Here is a 20058-nt window from a genome sequence, read left to right as displayed (position 1 = left end):
CATCTGATTTTTTTTTTGAGCCTGATCTGTCACATAATACATTTAAAGAATACTCTTCTCAAAAGTGGTTTAGGGACAACAAAATGTGATTGCTCTGTTGGGAGTTTGATACAGTCATACTTTCTCACTAATTCAGTAGTTGAAAAAAGACCAAGTGGACTTTCCGTGCTGATGAACTGCTCACAGGCTGTCATCAGACTGTCACTGACACCAGAAAGGTTTCAAGATGAATAATTGTCAGCAGAAACTCTCCACAGAGAAAAAGGGTTATGGTGGTCTATTATTACACACACCACACACCACACACCACGCCAGCTGTTTACCTCAGCAGCTTTCTCCCTGATGCTTTAGTCTATTTATTAACCGACCTCATGAGATCCAGTGCCAACAGTCTTCCCTCATTACCTCTTTGTGAGGACATAGTTTTCTCAACTTTGGTATTTTTGTCATTATTGTAACAAATTACACATCAGTACCATTTCTTGACTCAGGCCTGGATTAACCTTCTAGGTGGAACTAAGGCCAAACTGAGATGTGGGCCCCACACTGGACAAAACTACCAGAAATCCCATATGGTGAACCAAAACCAGATTATGAAAACAAAAAAAGCCTCCATACAAATCATTGCTGCAAGTAAGATTTGTTTTCAAACAGTCTGTCAGCCTCTAGTATGGTTTATGCATACATCTAGATTGTATTCTGTCAAACCAATGCCCATAAGTCCAAAGTTATTAAGGTAATTATCACAGACAAAAGCTTAAGAGACAATATTCACATTTGATAAAATCCAAAAGATCAAAATAATTCAAAATCAAAACTTCCTACGAAAGCTGAGAAGACGTGAGAACTGCATTAGCTGGATCATATGGCGGCTGTGTTCATTCATCAAAAGTAGAGGGCTGGATGCAGCGGGCAGTAATGAGTAGGTGCTTCAGCAGTCTGCAGCGGGCTTGTTGTCCCCCTGTTGTGTAACATGGAGGTCCACGTGAACCGACTCCAAGCCCCCTGACAGATTGCCGTTTGGACACGCCCGTTGTCAGAAGCGACACCCAATCACACGAAAGGCACTCAATTATTCTGTCCAATCACCGCGGAGTGGGCGGAGTTACATAGCACCGGCCTCACGTTGCACAAATGTGTCAAGCGCTCCAGAGTGGATGACGATTTGCCTCCGTGAGTTGGAGATAATCCCCCAAAAATATCCTCAATATAGTCCTACGATCAATTTGATAGAAATCCAGTGTGCGGATATTGAAGCGGAAACACACGAGAAGCTGGAAAGGTAAATATTTCATCAGTAAATAATAGATTTGAGGTGTCGTTCGCGGGTTAGCACAGCTAGCTAGCTACCTCGCCCACGGCACCAACCAAGAGAACACTGGATGTAAACAAATTAATTTTCAGTTCTTGTCTTGTCTCCTAGTACACTCGTATACGCATGCATTATGTAGTTTAAGTTGATTGCTTTATCTCTCCATAGAGTAAAGCGGGACTTGGCTGTGGGGAGTGTACAGTATTGTCTGTTGCTAGTATGTGTTAGCTACATGACATGTCTGCCATAAGTCAGGGGTTTGCAGTTATCACTGAGCGAGTTGTGCTATTAGCAGACTGCAGCTTATGTTGCTCTGAGACGCTTACATTGCTTGAAGTGATGCTAATATGATACCTAAAAAGTCATGAACTATCATAAGTAATTAATCTATCACGTTACACAGCAGTAATTGACATGTTATCTTAAAATAAGACAATCTGGTTTTACAGGTATTTTCTGGATTTACCAATGATATCTATCTATCTATCTATCTATCTATCTATCTATCTATCTATCTATCATATAATGTGTCATTAAGTTTAGTTTGCAGCTGGCGAGATTTGTGGCAACATGCATAATAACGCAACAGTAATAACGTCATAATAATGGCGATCTTGCTCGATTTTATGGTGGAGTAGTACTAGTCTCTACCTTAAACCTGAGCCGTGGTTGCTGAGGTTATTGAGGGTAACGGGTTCATGAGGGAGGGGACAGCTTACTATAATGAGTGTCAGGTTTGTTTTCTGTGGGAATGGGTTGTGGGCTGCTTTTAAAGTCTGAAAAACTTTGCTTTTCTCCAATGGATGAAAGCATGTAAAACAGATATCTTTGATGTCATATCACTTGTATGTGTGTGTTCGTGTAGTTGTAGAAATAATCTTGGTGTTAGAGGTGACCTATATATAGGCATTCCTACAAACACACTACACTGTTACTGGATCTATGTGCCCTCAACTATGAATACTTAATTTGTTGTCAGAAGCCAGTAAGTCCATTTCCACCTGAATCCTAAGCATTATACTTTTTCTAATGCTTAATAAAAGTATGTTTCTTTAATTAAATAAATGTTAATTTTAAAGTGTAGATAAAACTGTTTGCATGTTGCCAGCCAGTGAATGATGTTATTATGTAATAATATGGTTTCATAATCAAATGTTGTTGGCCCTTGATGTATATCCTGCTAGGCTTTTACTTCCATACTGGCTGGAAGTTGTAGTGTAGTTGTGTTGTGTGATTTGAGGTGTGAGTTAGTCTGAACAGCTCTTTGATATAACGAGAAAAGCTCCTTACTGGCTTTTCACATACGTTGTTGAATCCATATACAAAAATGTGCAGACAGACAGACAGAGGACATTCAGGAGACATAGTTTAGATTGATTTATGCTTTGGCACAAACATTGCATTGCTCATGGCTCTTCTTTGTCTCCATGTACAGTTAGTCCTGTAAACTGGCGAAAAACAGGCAAAGGGTGTTGCTCCCTTCATAAGCCAAGTTGCTTAAGGTGATTGCTGCTCAAATGATGACATGTTCTCATTGCAATGTGGCAATATTTTGTGACAAGACAACAGGGCATTTTAGTGTAACAGAAGGTGTGACATCTATTCCAGAAGAATTACATGTTTCTTTTCATATTTTTTTATACAAATTCAGGCTGTCTTTTGTTTGGCACAGTGGCAAAGAGAGCTCAAGACCATACACCTTAAGAAAACAGATGCAAAAAGACAAAACAGAATCAAATAAAGAAAACATCCTCATCAATTCCACAACATATGCACAACATTTAGTAAGACATACTGCAAATACAATATCCACAACCTATTGCAGCAACTCTCTGCAAATACACAAAACAACAACAGAAATGTTTGCAGAGTTCACTGAAAATTGTTAGCATGGCATGGACACACTTGTTGTTGCCATGGTTTGTGTGACTCATGAAGTCACTGACGTTAGGACCGTGGATATTTATCTTCTCTGAATAAACTGCTCTGCTTAGGGCTGAAAAATTGATTGAAGTATTAGCAAATGTACAATATCATCAAGCGCGATCTCAGGAGCTGCAACATTTGTGTAGAATGTGTAACAAAACATATAATAATAATAAATGAAGAATTGTGGTGCAAGAGATGCTCTGATGTACAATTACATTTTCCAGACATAAAGGGAGAGCATTGTATGGTACAGAGCCAAGCAAAAATTATATCATTATAGTTTTTATGTAGTTTTCAGTGAAAAAGATATGCAAAAATGACCATACCAGAGAAAATCTTAGCTCATGTTGCAAGCTCAATAGTTGTCAAAATAGTTGCAATCTGATTTTTTGTTTTTTTGTTTTTTTCTGTGCATATTGTTCAGACTGTTACTACTACAAGCACCTCACACAACCATACAGAGTGGAACAAGTTTTGGAATCTATTATGTGAATGACTTGTGGGGAGATTTTATTGTTTATGATACATATAAACATTGACTATCCACCACTAGACAGATTACCTATAGCCTGCATGATACTCACATAGACATTATTATACCAGATATATCCCAAATTTTTTCCCTTCTGAGTTGCCATTTTGTGTATGTAAGTAATAACATTTAGTTTTGTATTTAAATATTTGCAATATTTGCTCCTTCCCAGAACATTTCCTCCCTTAAAAAATCCCCATGTTGAAGACGACTACTTCCTTGTGTAAATTACATAATCCCTTTTGAGTGCAGATTTTTATGTGATCACAGTGCTGCCTATTCGAGCCCATGCACCACTGATGAAGGTGAGGCTCACCAGTAATTGAAGAAGAATTCCATTTGTTGTTATTTATTTTTTTATTTTTTGCTTATATCTTGTTTATGTGTACCTTTTTTTGAGTTGCAATGCATTGTGGGCCACTGTAGTTCGGTCTTGTGAAAATGAGTCCTATATGTAACAGTGGAACACAGATCATTGCTTGTTTATTTTATCTATGACATTGTTGTCCAGGCTATGTGTATTAGAAAATATCTTCATTAACATTATTTTTGGACGTCCAGTGTTTTTGCTTTAAACATATTTCAGTTGCTTTGTTTTTGTTTTGACCTTCTAAATTATATCGATATGAGAAACAAACAACAGATTATATTTCTGTGATTATCCTTATGATAATGTTCCAATCAGCAATTCTAGGGGTGCAACTAGCCTTTTGTTTACATTTGAAATGCAATTTGTTTAAAAAAGACTCACACATTTCCTCTGTGAGAAATGGGGGAGCAAAGTACAGATTACTAAACCGTCTCAACAACTTGACCTTAGTGTGGCCTTTTCAGGTTTGTATGTGTGCTGTAAAAATAAGGCAAAGCCAGGGCATCATACCTGCACCAAAGTAAGCATGGGTTTGCGTCTGTGCCTTGTACACACATAGCACACAGTATAATAGTAGGATAGATTATACGCTCCGAACTGAACAAGCTGGTTATGTAATCCTGCAGTGACGACTTGTTGAACGACGCAGGATATTTTCCCTGGCTCCTGTTTGTACCTCTCAGTGTGTCTCCCTCTCTATCTCTCTGTCTCCCTGTCTCGTTCATCTTGTCTCACTGTTGTGTGAATGTGGCGGCATCTGTTTTTTTCGTAGCTGATATTATGATACCTGATATCAAGCTAGAAGAAGCAGGTGACTTGCAATAGCAAAGACGTTACCTCTGTTTCCTTTTGTGTTTTTTCTTTTAATTACAAAGAAGAAGCTTTGGTTGAAAGATGAGAAAAAATGTCTCATTGGGCATCAGCTCAGAGGCTGCAGATGGTCACGTTGTTATTGTTTTGTTTGCGTTGTGTAAAGCCTGGGATTTGGCAGCGTTGTTCTGATGTTGGCAGCATTGATAGGTGAGATGTCCTCATAAGTGTACATCGTAGATGACGGGAGTGAGTAAGACAGCAGTGAGTCCATTTGATTGTCAGATTGTCCGATAGTATTAGGTAACAGGACAGAGACAAGACAAGTCATTCACATTTGAGAAAAGAAAAAAAAATGTAATTTTGCAGAGAACATTTTATTCCTACAGCTATACAGAATGGTCTAAAATGACATTGCGATTATTTTGACAGATATTGCGATTGTGATATGATGTGATATGCTCATTTTTGGTGTGTGAGTTACAGGGGCCAGTCTGTACTACCCCATATGAATTTCATTGCTATAAGTACTATGGTGTGGGCACAGTGCCAGGAGGACATTAACTATAAATGTACCAAGTTTTGTGTTAATCCAACCAACCAATGTGGAGATATAAAAGGCTTAGATTTAAAAATAAAAATTCTTTTAATAAGTTGTTGTGTGCAAAGGTTGGTGCAAATTGGGGAAATTGCCTAGCAGGAGTTCGAAAAAGTAGGTTTGCGACATTTTGCGAATTTGTGGAAAGAAATGGCAGGCGGAAATGGGCGTGGCCTATATCACAAGATTCAGCACCATTCAGTGAACCCGGGGATATAAGGTTTTTGTATGTGCATCAAAGTATATTGGCGTTATAAGCTAAAACGCACTCCTTTGATCATAGCGCCACCTAGTGGTTGAAATTCAGGATGATAATAGATTATAACAATTTTTGCCAGGTGTGACTTATATTCCAAGTTTGGTGGGTTTTGGGGTATGTTCAGGTAGTGAAAAATGTGATCATTTGGAGCAAAGGAAAAAAAATAATCACTAGAAAAACAACAGGGACATCGCAGGTTCCCTGCTTGGGCCCTAATGATAACAATGATTATAATGCAACAAAATAATAATAAATAATAATAATAAATAACTACATTATCATTATTATCAGTACTACCTCACCATCATTAACTCCATCGACATTCAGTGTCATTATGTTTTATGTCACATTAGCTTGAATATTATCATATATTAAAAACTAAAGTGACGGTATAATATATGTGAACAATAATGAAAACAGCAACAACAGCTATAGTAACTTACTAATGAAACAAACCAACAAAAAGAAAACAACAATTTTTATTTTTACTTCAAAATTGTGAAAATCAGAGGATGAGGGGAGACACCCAAACAAATGTGTTTTCTGTCTTTATAATCCAGTTCACTCCATCTCTGTAGGACTACAGTACCTCATCCATAATGCTGTATTATACATATTACACTCAGCTGTATTACGATCATGATTATACTTCCATTAACTGTGCAGGCCTATTAATTTCATGCACACTTACTGCAATTTCAAAACACTGTCAGATGTGTATACAGTACTGGGATGTGGAATTGCACCACACCTCAAATACTCGTTTTGTGTTTTCAGTGGCAAAGGTTCAGAAGATACCAGCTGCTGCTAGTTCGACCATGTTGTTTGTTTTTATGCTGTTTCTTATTATCTTCCTGTATTTTCTTTTATCTTACAGAGTTCAAGGCCAACATTCAACACTGATTGAATGAACTCTTTGCTGTCGTCACCACATGGAACCCATTCCTGTTACTGAACATATGAAGACTTTCACCGACCACTGGGATTGGGTAAATTATTACTGATGTGTGACCAAAGTTCGGAGATGCCTGGAGGTGACAGCGGTCCGGATGGGGAGGAGCCTGCAGTACCATCAACCACAGGAGAACATGGGGGGGAGGCGAGGGGAGCTTCAGGAGGGGAAGCTGGGCAGGAAGATGAGGAGATGACTAGCGGCTCACACGACCTCTCTTCCTCAACCAATCACAGCCCTGGTAGTGCCATGGGATCCACCTCAGCTTCAACTAAGAGGTATTTGTCTGATTGGGTGTGCCCTGACTGTGCTGCACCCACGTCTCTTGATTTATCTCAAAACGAGTTTTAAAATGCAACGCAGTATATCAGAACAGTGGGTTTGCATCTGGTAAAATCAGCAAGCGAGTGTTTTAAAACTTGATCCATCTCTGTGAAAGTTTTGATACCTTGTGCTGACAGCTTACAGAAACTGAATGTTTATTTGTTTATTCCTATCTACTAGTTCTATCCATGACAACATTGCAATCCCCAAAGTCATCGCTGAAAATTGGTCCAGTGGAGCAAGACACATGACCAGTCAGATGATCAAACAGCTTGTAAACAAGTCAAACATTTAGCCAAATCGCTGGCTAATGTTATTGGCTACCTTCTGAGTGGCAAGTCTGCTACCTTTCTAGTCCAATAAATAAACAAAGTAAACTCACAAAATGACTAGAAAGGAATATTAATATTGATAAACTAAACACAGAGAAGCAGCATTTCATTTCTTATGCACCACATATATGAGAAAACTTGAGATCAACTTGAGCTTCCGGTTTGTTTTTTTAAATCAGGGCTTAAAGGTTCCATTTTTAAGATCTGAATGTAGATCTGAAAGTAAAAGTAAATATTGATAAAATGAACTAACCCAATCAACAGAGTGTGAAGAAGTAACAGCTGTGGCATTATGGACAAAAAGATGCTTATGTATTGCATTGCAGAGATATCCACTGCTAAGCAGCTAGCACGGGCCGTCTCTTCTGTAATACATCCTGTAATAAATCCTTCCGGCCTGAGGGGTGATAGTGACTCACTTTAGCCTCTAGTTTTCCACAAGAGAGGATGAAGATGTCGAGCCGGCCGCCAGAGCTATGGCTTTCAGTCATAGTTACTTATTCAGGAAAGGTAGCCTTTTCCGCAGCAGAGGAAATAAGCGACTTAGAAAGAAGCTAAACAGGAGTACATTTTGTCGGGGCTTTCCAACGCTGGAGATGGCTGTGGATATGGAAAAAGATGAATTTGGGAAGTGTCTTTAGAGTGGTAAGTAACATCTAACATCTGCTGAAAAATATCTTTAGTTTAACTAATGACAACACAGCAACTTTAACAGTTAGCTAGGTGTGATTGTTTTTAGTTACTGTGGCTCAGCTATAATGTAAACTTGTACACATCACATCATGAGATAGCAGTCTTGTTTTGACCAGCTGCATTTCTGTGCTGCTGTCAGTTATTGCTTTTATTTTATTTATTTTATTGACTGTGAATTGCACTTGTAGACCATGTATTGTCTTTCAGTTCATTATGTTGGCATTCTGGTTACGAGACTGTTAGTAACTTTGCTATACATTTTTGAGGACATTACATAATTTATCATGCGTGTCTCACTGCAGCAATAATACTGTTAGATATTGTGTACAGGCAGTAAATCATGTAATTCTCGCTCCAGGAAAGAACAAGGAGCAGCTCCAGCTTGTAGTCCCATGAAGAAACGACCAAGCCTGCAGAGCTGGAAGATTGCGTGACAGTGACAAGGAAGTCTAAAGTGGCTGAAGATCCCAGAGAGTTGTACTGCGTTCCCTTTGAAAAACCATGTGGCTGTAAGATAAACACATTTTTTTGTCTGCAGTCTATGTTTTAGCGATGCGACAATATTGAATAATTTGTTTTGTATACAACAGTTTTTTAATTTCTTACTAAATGAGGGCCGATGGTACTGTGATGTCTGAATTGAGTACAGGCATCATCTGAGTAAAATAATGGACAAATACTGTTAAAATTAAAGATTCTACTAGTCACATTTTACGTGTACATAGGGCTTAACAAAAAACATTCCAAACACTACAGAATTCACACTGTATGTGTCTGAGCCTGATCAGTCACTGCTCAGACCGTGTAATAAACGCAGTCCTAACATGTTTTGATAAAAACAAGTCTGAACTAATCTAACTGCTTTGCCACATTGTGTTTTTAGGAGCTGAAATCCAGTCCAGACACCCCCAGTGATGAATTACCACCCCATTTATTTTCATCTGCACATGGTCTCAATAACAATCCTCCCCAGTGGACATCTGTCTCTATACATAATATACTCTATACATTAGCTGACATCGTTGACTATCATCCCATGACACATTTTTTAAACTGTGACCTTTTGCATATCCCATGATGAAGTAGTTTGCACAAAACAGTACACCTGCACAGCTTTGTGAGTTTAAAACATACATATATTTTATACATGTAATTTTTGTGCTCTGTATGGTCAGTATTATATATGCCTTTTTTAGTATACATCAAACACCAAGGCAAATTCCTTCCTCTAAAAAATGAGTGGCATTTCTAGTGTCTACTGATATTATTGTACATTTTGTAAACTTCATAATAAATGGCTAAACATGAAATGCTTTTGGTGTTGACAATAACTGAAATAAAACATTCCAACCTACTGCAAAGGGATTTGTGCCACCTTTCCTGAAATGTATGTTACAAGAGTTGTTTAGTATACCTGAACAGATGTATGTTAAAGCAATAGAATGTTCTCAAAATGTAGAATCAATATGTACCTCCAAAGGTTTTTTTGTTTGTTTGTTTGTTTTAGCACTTATTGTGTAACAAAAGAATGCAACAACTTAGCAATGGTAAATATATGGGTGATTAGATATACACAGTAGCAATTATTTTTGGTCTGGACAAATTTGCATAGAAACGTGTATATATATATATATATATATATATATATATATATATATATATATATATATATATATATATATATATATATATATATATATATATATATATATATATTTATACACGTTTCTATGCAAATTTGTCCAGACCAAAAATATAAGATAAATGAGAAAGGGGTTTGAAATAAACATTGAGAAAGGGGGAACCACTTACCCCCTATTCATTTAACGTAGGTGGCTGGAAATTACAGATAGCTGAAAACTGTTGCGTTTGTCTCTGCATTGTATTAAGTTAAACTCTCTGACCTTTTATAGCAGTGAGAACACAGATGGCAGCAAAGGCCAGACCCACAGAGAACTGATGATCACAGTGGCTGAAATGAAGAAGAGGCTTCCATCTGACAAACGCAATCGCAGCAAAGCCAGCACTGTGGAGGCCTTACACTACGCGCTCAACTGTGTCAAACAAGTGCAAGGTAACCTGACAACTGGAAAACCTCACGTTCTGTCTGAGTAACATTACTACTTTTTTCTGATATCATCGTATGTGTTTGTGTGTTGCTCTCTAGCTAATAGCGAATACTACAAACTGCTGATGCGAAATGGCCAGGATGAGAGGAGAGATGCCAGTGTTTGCACCCTGCAGGAGCTGGAGAGAGTTACCTCTGAACACACGCTTAAAAACACGGTATACACACACACACACACACACACACACACACACACACACACACACACACACACACACATAATGCAAACACGCACGTTATACATGCACGTGTAAGTTTATTTTTGCCTCACGCCTTGCGGTGTGTGTGAGTGTATGTGTGTTTACTGCTTTTGTGTGTGTCTGTGACTTGGCTCGCCTGTGTGCTTGTGTCTTTCTACATGTGCGTGCGTACGTCTCTCTGTGCCTGTGTGTAGGACTCCTTCGTTGTGGTTTTCTCGCTGTCGAGTGGCCGCGTGATGTACGCGTCGGAGCAGGCTCCCAGCATTCTGTGCTGCAAGAAGAAGTTCCTGGAGTCGGCCAAGTTTGTGGAGCTGCTCTTCCACCAAGATGTTAATGTCTTCTACTCGCACACGGCTCAGCTGCATCTGCCACCCTGGAGCAACTCTAACACAGGTGTGTTCGGACCACATTTGTTATACTGTATTTTAGGCTTTGTTTTAATCTCAATATCATTTCAAGCTTATATGAGGCGGCTTTAGCTGAGTTTGTTCGTAAATAATTGTGAATCAGTGCAGATCGCTAATGGAATTAAAAGAGCTGGCAGTTAACCTAACTTTTTGTTGTTCTTTGTCTCTTCAGCAGGCATTCTGTTCGACTCTGCCCAGGTCAAGTCTTTTTTCTGCAGAATCAGGTCAGTATACTTACTATATTTTAATTTCTATTAACAATTTCTCTTGTACTAGGCCTTCCATATATCTGAGACCAAACAATAATGCAACTTCTGGCAACATTTCATTTGCTCAGACATGACAGATGTCAGTAAAGCATAGCTGAAACTCACTTATCAAACCCCTTAGACGTCCTGCTGACTCCATGTGACTTTGTAAATCATAGTTAAAGACAGAATAAGATACAGAGAGATTGTTTTTGTCAAAGAAACATTTCAGTATGGCTCTAGTCTGTTTTTGTTTAACTCATTTCCTGTTTGACATATTTGTGTGTTCAGAGGATAACTTTGGCATGCAGAAACAGTTTTGTTATAGTATTATTGTTTATACCACACTAGCAAAAGACTACTGGATCATTTCTTTTACCAACAACACAAGGCAAAATGTGACTTTGTTTATTCATTTAGCCTGTAACTGAGAAGTGACAGCAGATAGAACTGGGGGCAGGCTGCCAGCCTGACTGGATCCATGGTCTTGTTAGATTTTTGCCAGATTTTGTGCCAGGTGGTAGTCAAAATAAAAAGCGAGGTTGATGAGGAACCAATCTAAATGCCAATGCTGTCATCATCTTGTGACCATTACACTGTGCAATCAAGATTTACTTCATAAAGATACATTAAAACAAAATACTTGCATATTGCCAGTTTAATGAAAAGTTCTTACTCTACAGGGATCCTTTCCATAATGCCGTCAGACTCTTAGAATAACAACCTGAGTATGCTGGTGGCAAAACAAGCATTAAATGGACTTACTTTGATGGTTCACAATGGCCTGCAGATGGTTCTCACATCGCAGCCTGTTTTGCAGCTGCTGGCTGCAGTGGCCTAGCTCAGTACTGAAACAAGTCAACAAATTGTTGTCCTCATTAGTCATTTAGGTATCAAAAACATGTGAAAAATATGGAAGCTATCTTTTAATATCAGTTGAGTCAAATGGCTTCGGTGTACTTCACACTCCACAATGGAAATCAAAAATGTCAATTTATACTTTAGGGGTGGGAAGGACCGTGAGGGTGAGATGCGGTACAACCCATTTCGGATAACACCCTACCTGCTGAAGGTGCAGGGAAAAGAAGACAGTCAGGAGGAGGAGGAGTCGTGCTGCCTGGCGCTGGCTGAACGTATCATCTCTGGATATGAAGGTACAATTATGTATATAGGAGTATTACACAACAAGCTCACTTTTTTTTAAAAATCTTTTTTAAATGTTTTTGTTTGCTTGTGTTTGGACACACAACCTTTGCTCAATTTCTAGTTGAAGATATTTGTTGAAGCCTCTTATTCATGCCTGCCAGAGATGTTTCTGAGGAAGTTGTGAACAAATGAATATCATGACTTAATCACTACCTCTGCTTATATATCAGTCATTGGTATGCATAGCCTTTCTTTTGCTTAAACATGTAAGAAAGAGCCCTCACATATCCCTGACATTGATGTTATTTGTTTGTGCAGCGCCTCGGATCCCCTTGGACAAGCGAATCTTCACTACCACTCACTCCCCTGGCTGTGTGTTCCTGGAAGTGGATGACAGGTCAATACACACACACACACACACACACACACACACACACACACACATGATCAGCGTTTACCATGAGCTTTTAAGATGGTGTTGGTGAAGCTAATTTGATTGTTTATGCCTTTTAGGGCTGTGCCGTTGCTAGGATACCTTCCTCAGGATCTTATTGGCTCCTCACTGCTGACTTGCATCCACCCAGACGACCGCCCCCTCATGCTGTCTATGCACCGGAAAGGTAAGTGTCCAAGACGCGTGATTTTTTTATTTTTATTTTATTTGGGATTCACCAAGGATTTCTTCCAGTGCTGATTACAGTAACCCATCATCCACATTGTCACCCTTACCTTGATGTTCTTCTCTTAACGCCATGTTCAGTGTTGAAATATGCGGGCCAGTCTCCGTTTGAGCACTCTCCAGTGCGTCTACGGTGTCAAAACGGAGACCATATCACCTTGGACACCAGCTGGTCCAGCTTCATCAACCCTTGGAGCCGCAAGGTGGCCTTCATCATCGGACGTCATAAAGTCAGGACGTAAGTTCACAAAGACCAAAAAAGTTTTACATTAAAAAATAAAATCTCACTGCTTTCTGTGACTTTATAATTGAATGTACTGCTATTGACTTCACCTGTTTTAATGACATCACTGTTGTTTTTCGTCACCAGGAGTCCACTGAATGAAGATGTGTTTGCTGCACCGACTAAGGATGATATCCTAGTCACTAATGAGGAAATAAAAGACCTGCAAGCAAAGATCTACAAGCTTTTCCTGCAGGTCATTATTTCAGTACTGAAAAAATGCATAATTCAAATATCTATCATCAATTGATATAAGAGAAAAATGTAATGTTTGCAGGGCATGGATATTAAAATCACCTTCCCTGTTTCTGTTTGATATTTATTTGAAATGATCCTTTTTGGTGTTTTTTTTTCTTGCTAACCTAGGATTTCCCCTTATTCATTCTTGGCATTTTTGAAGCATTTTGAGATTATGGATAGTGAAAGTTGTAGTCCTGGACCACATACATGTCCATGGGTGTCCAGCCTTACTAACACAAACACACACCTCTCTATTCATCATATTCTATCTTTCTGTCAGTGTTTCACCAGTGCCTTCATTTCTCTGTGTCTCTCCTCCATAGCCGGTCCATAATAACGGTTCCAGTGGTTACGGCAGTTTGGGAAGTAACGGCTCTCATGAGCACTACATCAGCGTCGCCTCTTCAAGTGACAGTAATGGTAACCTGTGGGAGGACGCGCAGCGGGAACCGGTGAGACATCACAGTGACATCACAGGCCAGGAAGTGAGTGGTAACTGCTGCCAACCTGCTGCCAATGTAAACCCTTCTGATACATTGTCTTATTGTAGATGACTCTGCAGCAGATCTGTGCTGATGTGAATAGAGTGAAGAGTTGGGGCCAGCAGGCTTATCTGGGTAGCCACAAAATTGCTCTCCTTGGCAAACCTGCTGCAGGTAATGCAGAACCACACACATAAGAAAAAAACCCAAAAAACAATTCAATTCTTTTGGCTAAAATGAGCCTTCATTTCCCCAGCACGTCTGCCCCCTGCAGTCTCCAACCCTGAGGTCAGAGAACCCGAGGAAAGTAGGAAGCAAACACACATTCCCTCCTATCAGCAGATCAACTGTGTGGACAACATCATCAGGTGTGTGGATGTACCATCATAATGCCTACTCTTAGGTCACATAATTCCTGTCACTCTATTAATTGTATGTGTGTGTTTCAGATATTTGGAGAGCTGTACAGGTCCAGCCCTAAAGCGCAAGAGTGACTCCCATTCCTTGGCCACCTCTTCTTCCTCATCCTCTACCTCAGAAGACGACAAGCCTGCTGAAACCACTGATACAGCTCAGGCCAGCTCAGATGGTACGAACACATCACAGACACCACACAGCTTACCACTCTATCATCATTTGGGGATATATGCTGTAATATTCTTCGTAACAGCAACGCTTTATTCACTGTCTTTCCCCTGATTTGACAGTGGTACTGGACAGTGGGGTGTCAGTGGCCCCGACGGCGGCAGCAGTTGTTGGAGCGCCTCTGACAGACATCACGATGTCCACCAAGGCTATGAGCGTAGTCTCTGTCACCAGCCAGTGTTCATACAGCAGCACCATTGTCCATGTGCCACAGCCTGAATCAGGTATGAAACATACCCCCCTTACACTGGGTTCATGCACAGTCTTGAAAGTTTGGAAAATCCTTTAAATGTATATTTTGTTATGTATATGCTTGAATATACTCCTTGAAAATCTGGTGTACAGAATCATTCATGTAAACCTAAAATCTTATTGAATTACAATAACGTAGTTGTACATGGTCTCCTGGCATTGAAATAAGCAAGCAAATACATTGTAAACTTAAATTTTCTCTTAAAAAGTGAACCTTATAACAAACAACATAAAGAAATTAAATCTGTGGATCTCTGTCACTTTGGAAAACTCTCTTTTGAACATGTTTGTTTCTTAATGATCTCCCACAGAGGCCACGGCCCTGGAGGATGCCCCGATGGGCAGTGAGCCTGCTGATGCTGCTCCGACCCCTGTCCGTCTGGCCCCCAGCCTCGCCACAGAGGAACGAAGGTTTATCGGTCTCACCAAGGAGGTGCTGTCAGCTCACACCCAGAAGGAGGAGCAAGAGTATGTGGATCGATTCCGCCATCGCATCCTCCAGAGCCCCTATAGCTCCTATCTGCAGCTGGACAACAGCTCTATGGCTCACTCCCACCACCCAGGTGTGTATTTATTTACAAATGTGCCGAGTATGTGCTTTTAAGTGATACTCTGGCACCTCCCATCAAACTTATTATGTCGATTACATCACAGGCGACTATCTACGTCCAGTGAGTGGTGCTGGGTGGAACCGCACTCGCAGAGGAAAGCCCAGGCACAAGCGTGCCAAACCTCAGACTTCCTCAGACAGCTACACTTCTCCACCTGGTCCCAAATCCTCCTGGCCATCCTCAGAGTCCTCCCAGCCCCAGATGGGGGCGCCCTACAGCCAAACAAACCCACTCCAGACACCATTCTTCCCCATGATGGCGACCCAGCCTGTCCCAGAGCAACCCCCCAGACCACAACAGCTGCCTCTATCGACCCCCATGCTCCTGCAACCTCCTGACCAAACCCAACTGAACTACAACTTCAGCATCATGCAGCCTACTCAGAGCCTGCAAGGCATGCAGCAAATCCAGATGGAGCCCATTCAGAATCTCCAGAATATACAGACCTTCCCCAACCTACAGCCCATGGCTCCAGTCCAAAACATTAACCCATACATGACTCCAGTCATGGCTGTCATCCTGCCCAGCTACCCAACTTTCACTCCAGGTTACCCATCTATTTACCCACCATCTGATCCTTCCATGCTTCCCCAGGCACCCATCACCATAACAGGCTTTGCCCCTGGCAGTGTCCAATTTCCTCAGCCCCTGTTCCAAACCCAGCAAGCACCTCAGACTCAGACCCCACTGGGCCCTCTGCTTTGCTCACCCCGACCCAGCTCCTCTGTCGGGGAAGAGGAGGAGGCTGCTGGTCCTCCAGCATTATTCTCCAGCTCTCGCTCCAGTTCTCCGCTACAGCTGAACTTGCTGCAGGAGGAGCTGCCAAAGCCAAATGAAGGTCAGAGCAGCACCGGACACAACCACGCTGAGAGCCTCCATGAACAACATGCCAACGAGGTGAGTCTGCTGTTATCTGTCAACCTTCAACTTGCCAAAACTTTTACTTTCCCACAGTAGATACACTGTTATACATACCCGGTATAGGGATGTAGTACATAGTAGGGATGTCCCGATCCCATCTGCAGGATCGGGGATCGGCAATTTTAAATGTGGACCCAAGGTCGATTTTTTTTTTTTTTTTTGTTAACGTCAGAGCACAATACGTTGCAGAACTCAAGACACGCACTTAATGTTACTCTGGCAAACCTGTGGATAAAATGTCTGCAGTGTGAAAATAAAGCAGCCCAACGGCGACATGTAACATTGAATTAATCACTCTGGTTAACCAGCTCTTATCCGTGGTAAAGGATCAGGGTTTTCTTCATCATCTGGAGTTTTTGAATCCCCGGTATGCCCTATGATCTCAGCATCACAGTACACTGATTCTACTTTCGAGTTGCAACGTGTCGGTATGCGCACTTGTTTCGTGACTCTCATACAGCAGAGCATGTAATACAGGCAATCGAGAAGATGCTGAACACGTGAAATAGACTAGCAACAGGTCTATGTCATTTTATGTGACAACAATATGAAAAAAGCAATGGATGATATGGAGGTTTTTTATGTTTGTTTTTTATGGATGAAATCGAGGTACCAAGTATATACTTTGTTTCAACAAAATAAAAAAAATGATTAGCACAGCTTGGATGCAGGTACTTTTTTTGTTAATGTAGCTGTATTATCCAGGAAAATATTAGTTAAGCCTGAGTATTGGATCGGGACTCAGTGTCAGCATTTACTAAATATTAAAGGACTCAGATTCGGATCGGGGTAAAATAAACCTGATCGGGACATCTCTAGTACATAGTTGTCTTTACAGCATGTTCTTGGTCAAGTTCTGACTGTTAAACCTTTGCCTCGCTTAGGGTGACAACCCCAGCGATTCTGGGAACCATGACGCCCAGTCTACATCCAGTGAGCTGCTTGACATGCTGCTGCAGGAGGATGCCAGGTCAGGGACGGGCTCCAATGCCTCTGGGTCTGGGTCAGGGGAGTCTGGCTCCCTCGGATCAGGATCAGGATCTGGCTCCAATGGAACCTCCACATCACACACTGGTAACAGGGAAAACACACGTCTGCATAAAATTTCCTTTTCACACACTCTGTAAGCAATTTTACTGTAAAAATGAATAAAATCATCAAATTCTTCATAGATAAAAATGATTTAACACTGCGTGACAGAGGAACAACACTTTCACTGTAGTGACTGATGCAGAACTCTCTCTGGCTTGCAGGCAGCAGCAACAGCAGCAAATACTTTGCTAGCAATGATTCATCTGACACATCACGCAAAGCCCGTAAGAGCCAGGAGGCACCGGCGGAGCTCCAACACAGCTTCGACACTCAGGTGGAGAACTCACTGTGGAGCATGATCCAGCACACGCCTGAGCGTGTCATGATGACATACCAGATGCACACCAGGTATACACCCTTAATATCAATTGAACATCAATCTGTTCTCATACTCATGCTTTGCGGCACACATTTCCATGTGGCCATTTTCCTTTTATTCCTTAAGCCTTGATTCATCCTCACAAAATTTTGCATCGGAAATCAAGTGGAGAATATATTTTAAATGCACTGCCGAAATTGTTTAGGTTAGGTAATATGGATTATAAGTTGGCCTTGTTTTTTGAAGAAGGTTTTTCGTCTCTTCCAGGGACCAGAATGAGGTGTTGTCAGAAGACAGGGAGAAGCTGCGGGTGCTTCAGCCCCTCCAGCCCTGGTTCACCCAGGAGCAGAGAGAGGAGCTGGCTGAGGTCCATCCCTGGATCTCACAGCACACTATCCCACAGGAGATCGACACACAGGTGGGAGTCTCCAGTCACACACATGGACCTTTCTCATCTTTCTTCTCACCTGAGTACAGGTTTAAATCTCTCCTTGTGTCTCACAGGGTTGTGCAAGCTGCAGCGCAGGTACAGGGGTCGCCCACTCCCCTCACCCGCCTGCCCCCGACAGCTCGTCCCCTCTGGAGAGTCCTCAGGATGAATCCATCGGACCTGTGGTGGACACCTGAGAAACTCTGAAACCAAAAGAACCAACCACCCAGCTCACAGCAAACCAGCCCAGCCAGAAACCTCGTCAACTGGACCAGGCCCTGAGGAGCAGAGCAAGAGCGACGGGCGTTTTTACTGTCATTATCTCAGCCTCATGTGACTGCCTTTATTGGACCATGAATATTATACCTCTCTACTTTTTGTGCTTAGAGACCCCTGTAGGGGTTCAGTTTGTATTTAAGACTGATCAGATCTTTGGCACCTGACGCTCGATATAGGAAGAGGGTCCCATGGTTGCTGCCCCCAAACATGAGCACTGTGTACACACACCCAGTCTGGAGGACGAGTGCAACTGGGTGACGTGACAATGACGGTGCTGGCCCAGGTTGAACACCTGAACACACGCCAGACTGTTCCCAAGAGACGTGGAGTGTACAGTGTGTGTACCACCAGCTGCATAGTGACATACCATGGTTGACACATGGTTGATTGTTTTGATGGACACTGAGACAAAGACACATTTGCTGCTCTGTGTTTATAATGTTCAGATTCTGATCTTGTGTTGGAGTGTATTCTCGTATTCCAGAGGTCGGTCTCCTCTTGACCAGAACATCATGTTGTATGTTTTCTCTGGGCAACGGCAAACGTATTGAGCATTTCACATTGACTTTAGTGCTACAAAACAAGTCCATCTTGATGTCCAAAAGGTCCTGTAGCGCCTCCCAGTATATCCTGCCTGATCATCACCCTACAGAACCTGTAGTTTACCTCTAATTGTAAACCGACACAGCGTGGCCCAAATTTGATCTTGATCCTGGGTTTACTTACAGAATGAATTTCCTCTTGATGTCTGCGTAGCTTTGTGTGTGTGTTTTTGTGTGTGTGTGTGTGTGTGTGTGTGTGTGTGTGAGAGAGAGAGAGGGAGACAGAGAGAGAGAGATAAGGCAGGGATGAATTAATTAACCCATTGTGATTCTGTGAATGTTATCACACTTCTTGTACAGAATTCAGATCACAGGTGAGCAGGTGTGTGTGTTCGTGTGTGCTGACCGATTGAGAGCTGCTTCCTTCGATACAGTTGTCCAACGGTGCAAGACAGACCAGGGTTTTCTACCATTTTTAGATTCAAAGTATATTACAGTACCATGTATTTTATAGAAAAAGTACACAAAACAAATTTCACAAAGTGTATAAAAGCCATTTGTCTTGAATTCAGGGACTGTTTGTTTGTGACACAAAGGAATGAATAAATGAACTATGACCTTACGTGTACTTAGGTGTGACTTTCTGTGAGGCACAATACACAAAAGTTATTATATGCAGATACCTACGATCTAGTCCAAAGTCTGTTGATATAACCATCAGTAGAGGCTCAACGCCAAAGCATTACAAAATGGCAGACATTGGCAGCAAAGTACTTATATACTTGACACGTGACATTACAACAGCATTAACATCATCAAGTGAGGGGGAGCAAATTAATCAGATGGCATATTAGGTGGCTGAGAAACAGCAGAAGTCACAACAGCTGTTCTTAGACGTGACATTTTTTTCCCCTTTTCCTGCTGTTAACATTTGATCATATATGAAACATTTAGGAAAATTATGCAGGAACCATTGAGTAAATACATGCCTTTATTACAAAATATACTTGGGACATGTGACAGCAGGTTAAACGCAATTAATA

The 20058-nt window shown here is 41.2% G+C and overlaps 1 protein-coding gene across 2 annotated transcripts; it reads left to right on the top strand.

Moving 5' to 3' along the window:
* The first annotated feature begins 1121 nt into the window (after nt 1-1121).
* On the top strand, nt 1122-19643 carry per3 (period circadian clock 3). Of its 2 annotated transcripts, none has more exons than XM_037100780.1 (22): nt 1122-1282; nt 6688-7040; nt 10025-10185; nt 10279-10397; nt 10634-10832; nt 11022-11070; nt 12100-12248; nt 12559-12637; nt 12754-12860; nt 13001-13157; nt 13290-13398; nt 13766-13894; nt 13993-14098; nt 14181-14292; nt 14374-14513; nt 14632-14793; nt 15133-15384; nt 15476-16329; nt 17238-17427; nt 17607-17793; nt 18032-18182; nt 18269-19643. In XM_037100780.1, exons 2-22 carry the CDS (start codon nt 6814-6816, stop codon nt 18389-18391), a joined length of 3762 nt encoding a protein of 1253 aa, XP_036956675.1. In that variant the 5' UTR covers nt 1122-1282; nt 6688-6813; the 3' UTR covers nt 18392-19643. The 2 variants fall into 2 exon arrangements, with proteins under 2 accessions (XP_036956675.1, XP_036956674.1); XM_037100779.1 differs by having other exon boundaries at nt 11019-11070.
* Nucleotides 19644-20058: the final 415 nt, after the last annotated feature.

This window comes from Acanthopagrus latus, chromosome 6, assembly GCF_904848185.1.
Source record: "Acanthopagrus latus isolate v.2019 chromosome 6, fAcaLat1.1, whole genome shotgun sequence".
NCBI lineage: Eukaryota > Metazoa > Chordata > Actinopteri > Spariformes > Sparidae > Acanthopagrus > Acanthopagrus latus.
Note: the sequence above shows the minus strand (reverse complement) of the source record. Positions and strands in the feature narration are given on the sequence as shown.

What these genes read in the sequence shown, in the direction of transcription:
- per3 (XM_037100779.1), top strand. Translation starts at nt 6,814, where the DNA reads ATGTGTGACCAAAGTTCGGAGATGCCTGGAGGTGACAGCGGTCCGGAT. An exon ending in TATCATCTCTGGATATGAAG is followed by an intron (nt 12,249 to 12,558) that starts GTACAATTATGT and finishes TTGTTTGTGCAG; the next exon opens with CGCCTCGGATCCCCTTGGAC. An exon ending in TTCCTGGAAGTGGATGACAG is followed by an intron (nt 12,638 to 12,753) that starts GTCAATACACAC and finishes TATGCCTTTTAG; the next exon opens with GGCTGTGCCGTTGCTAGGAT.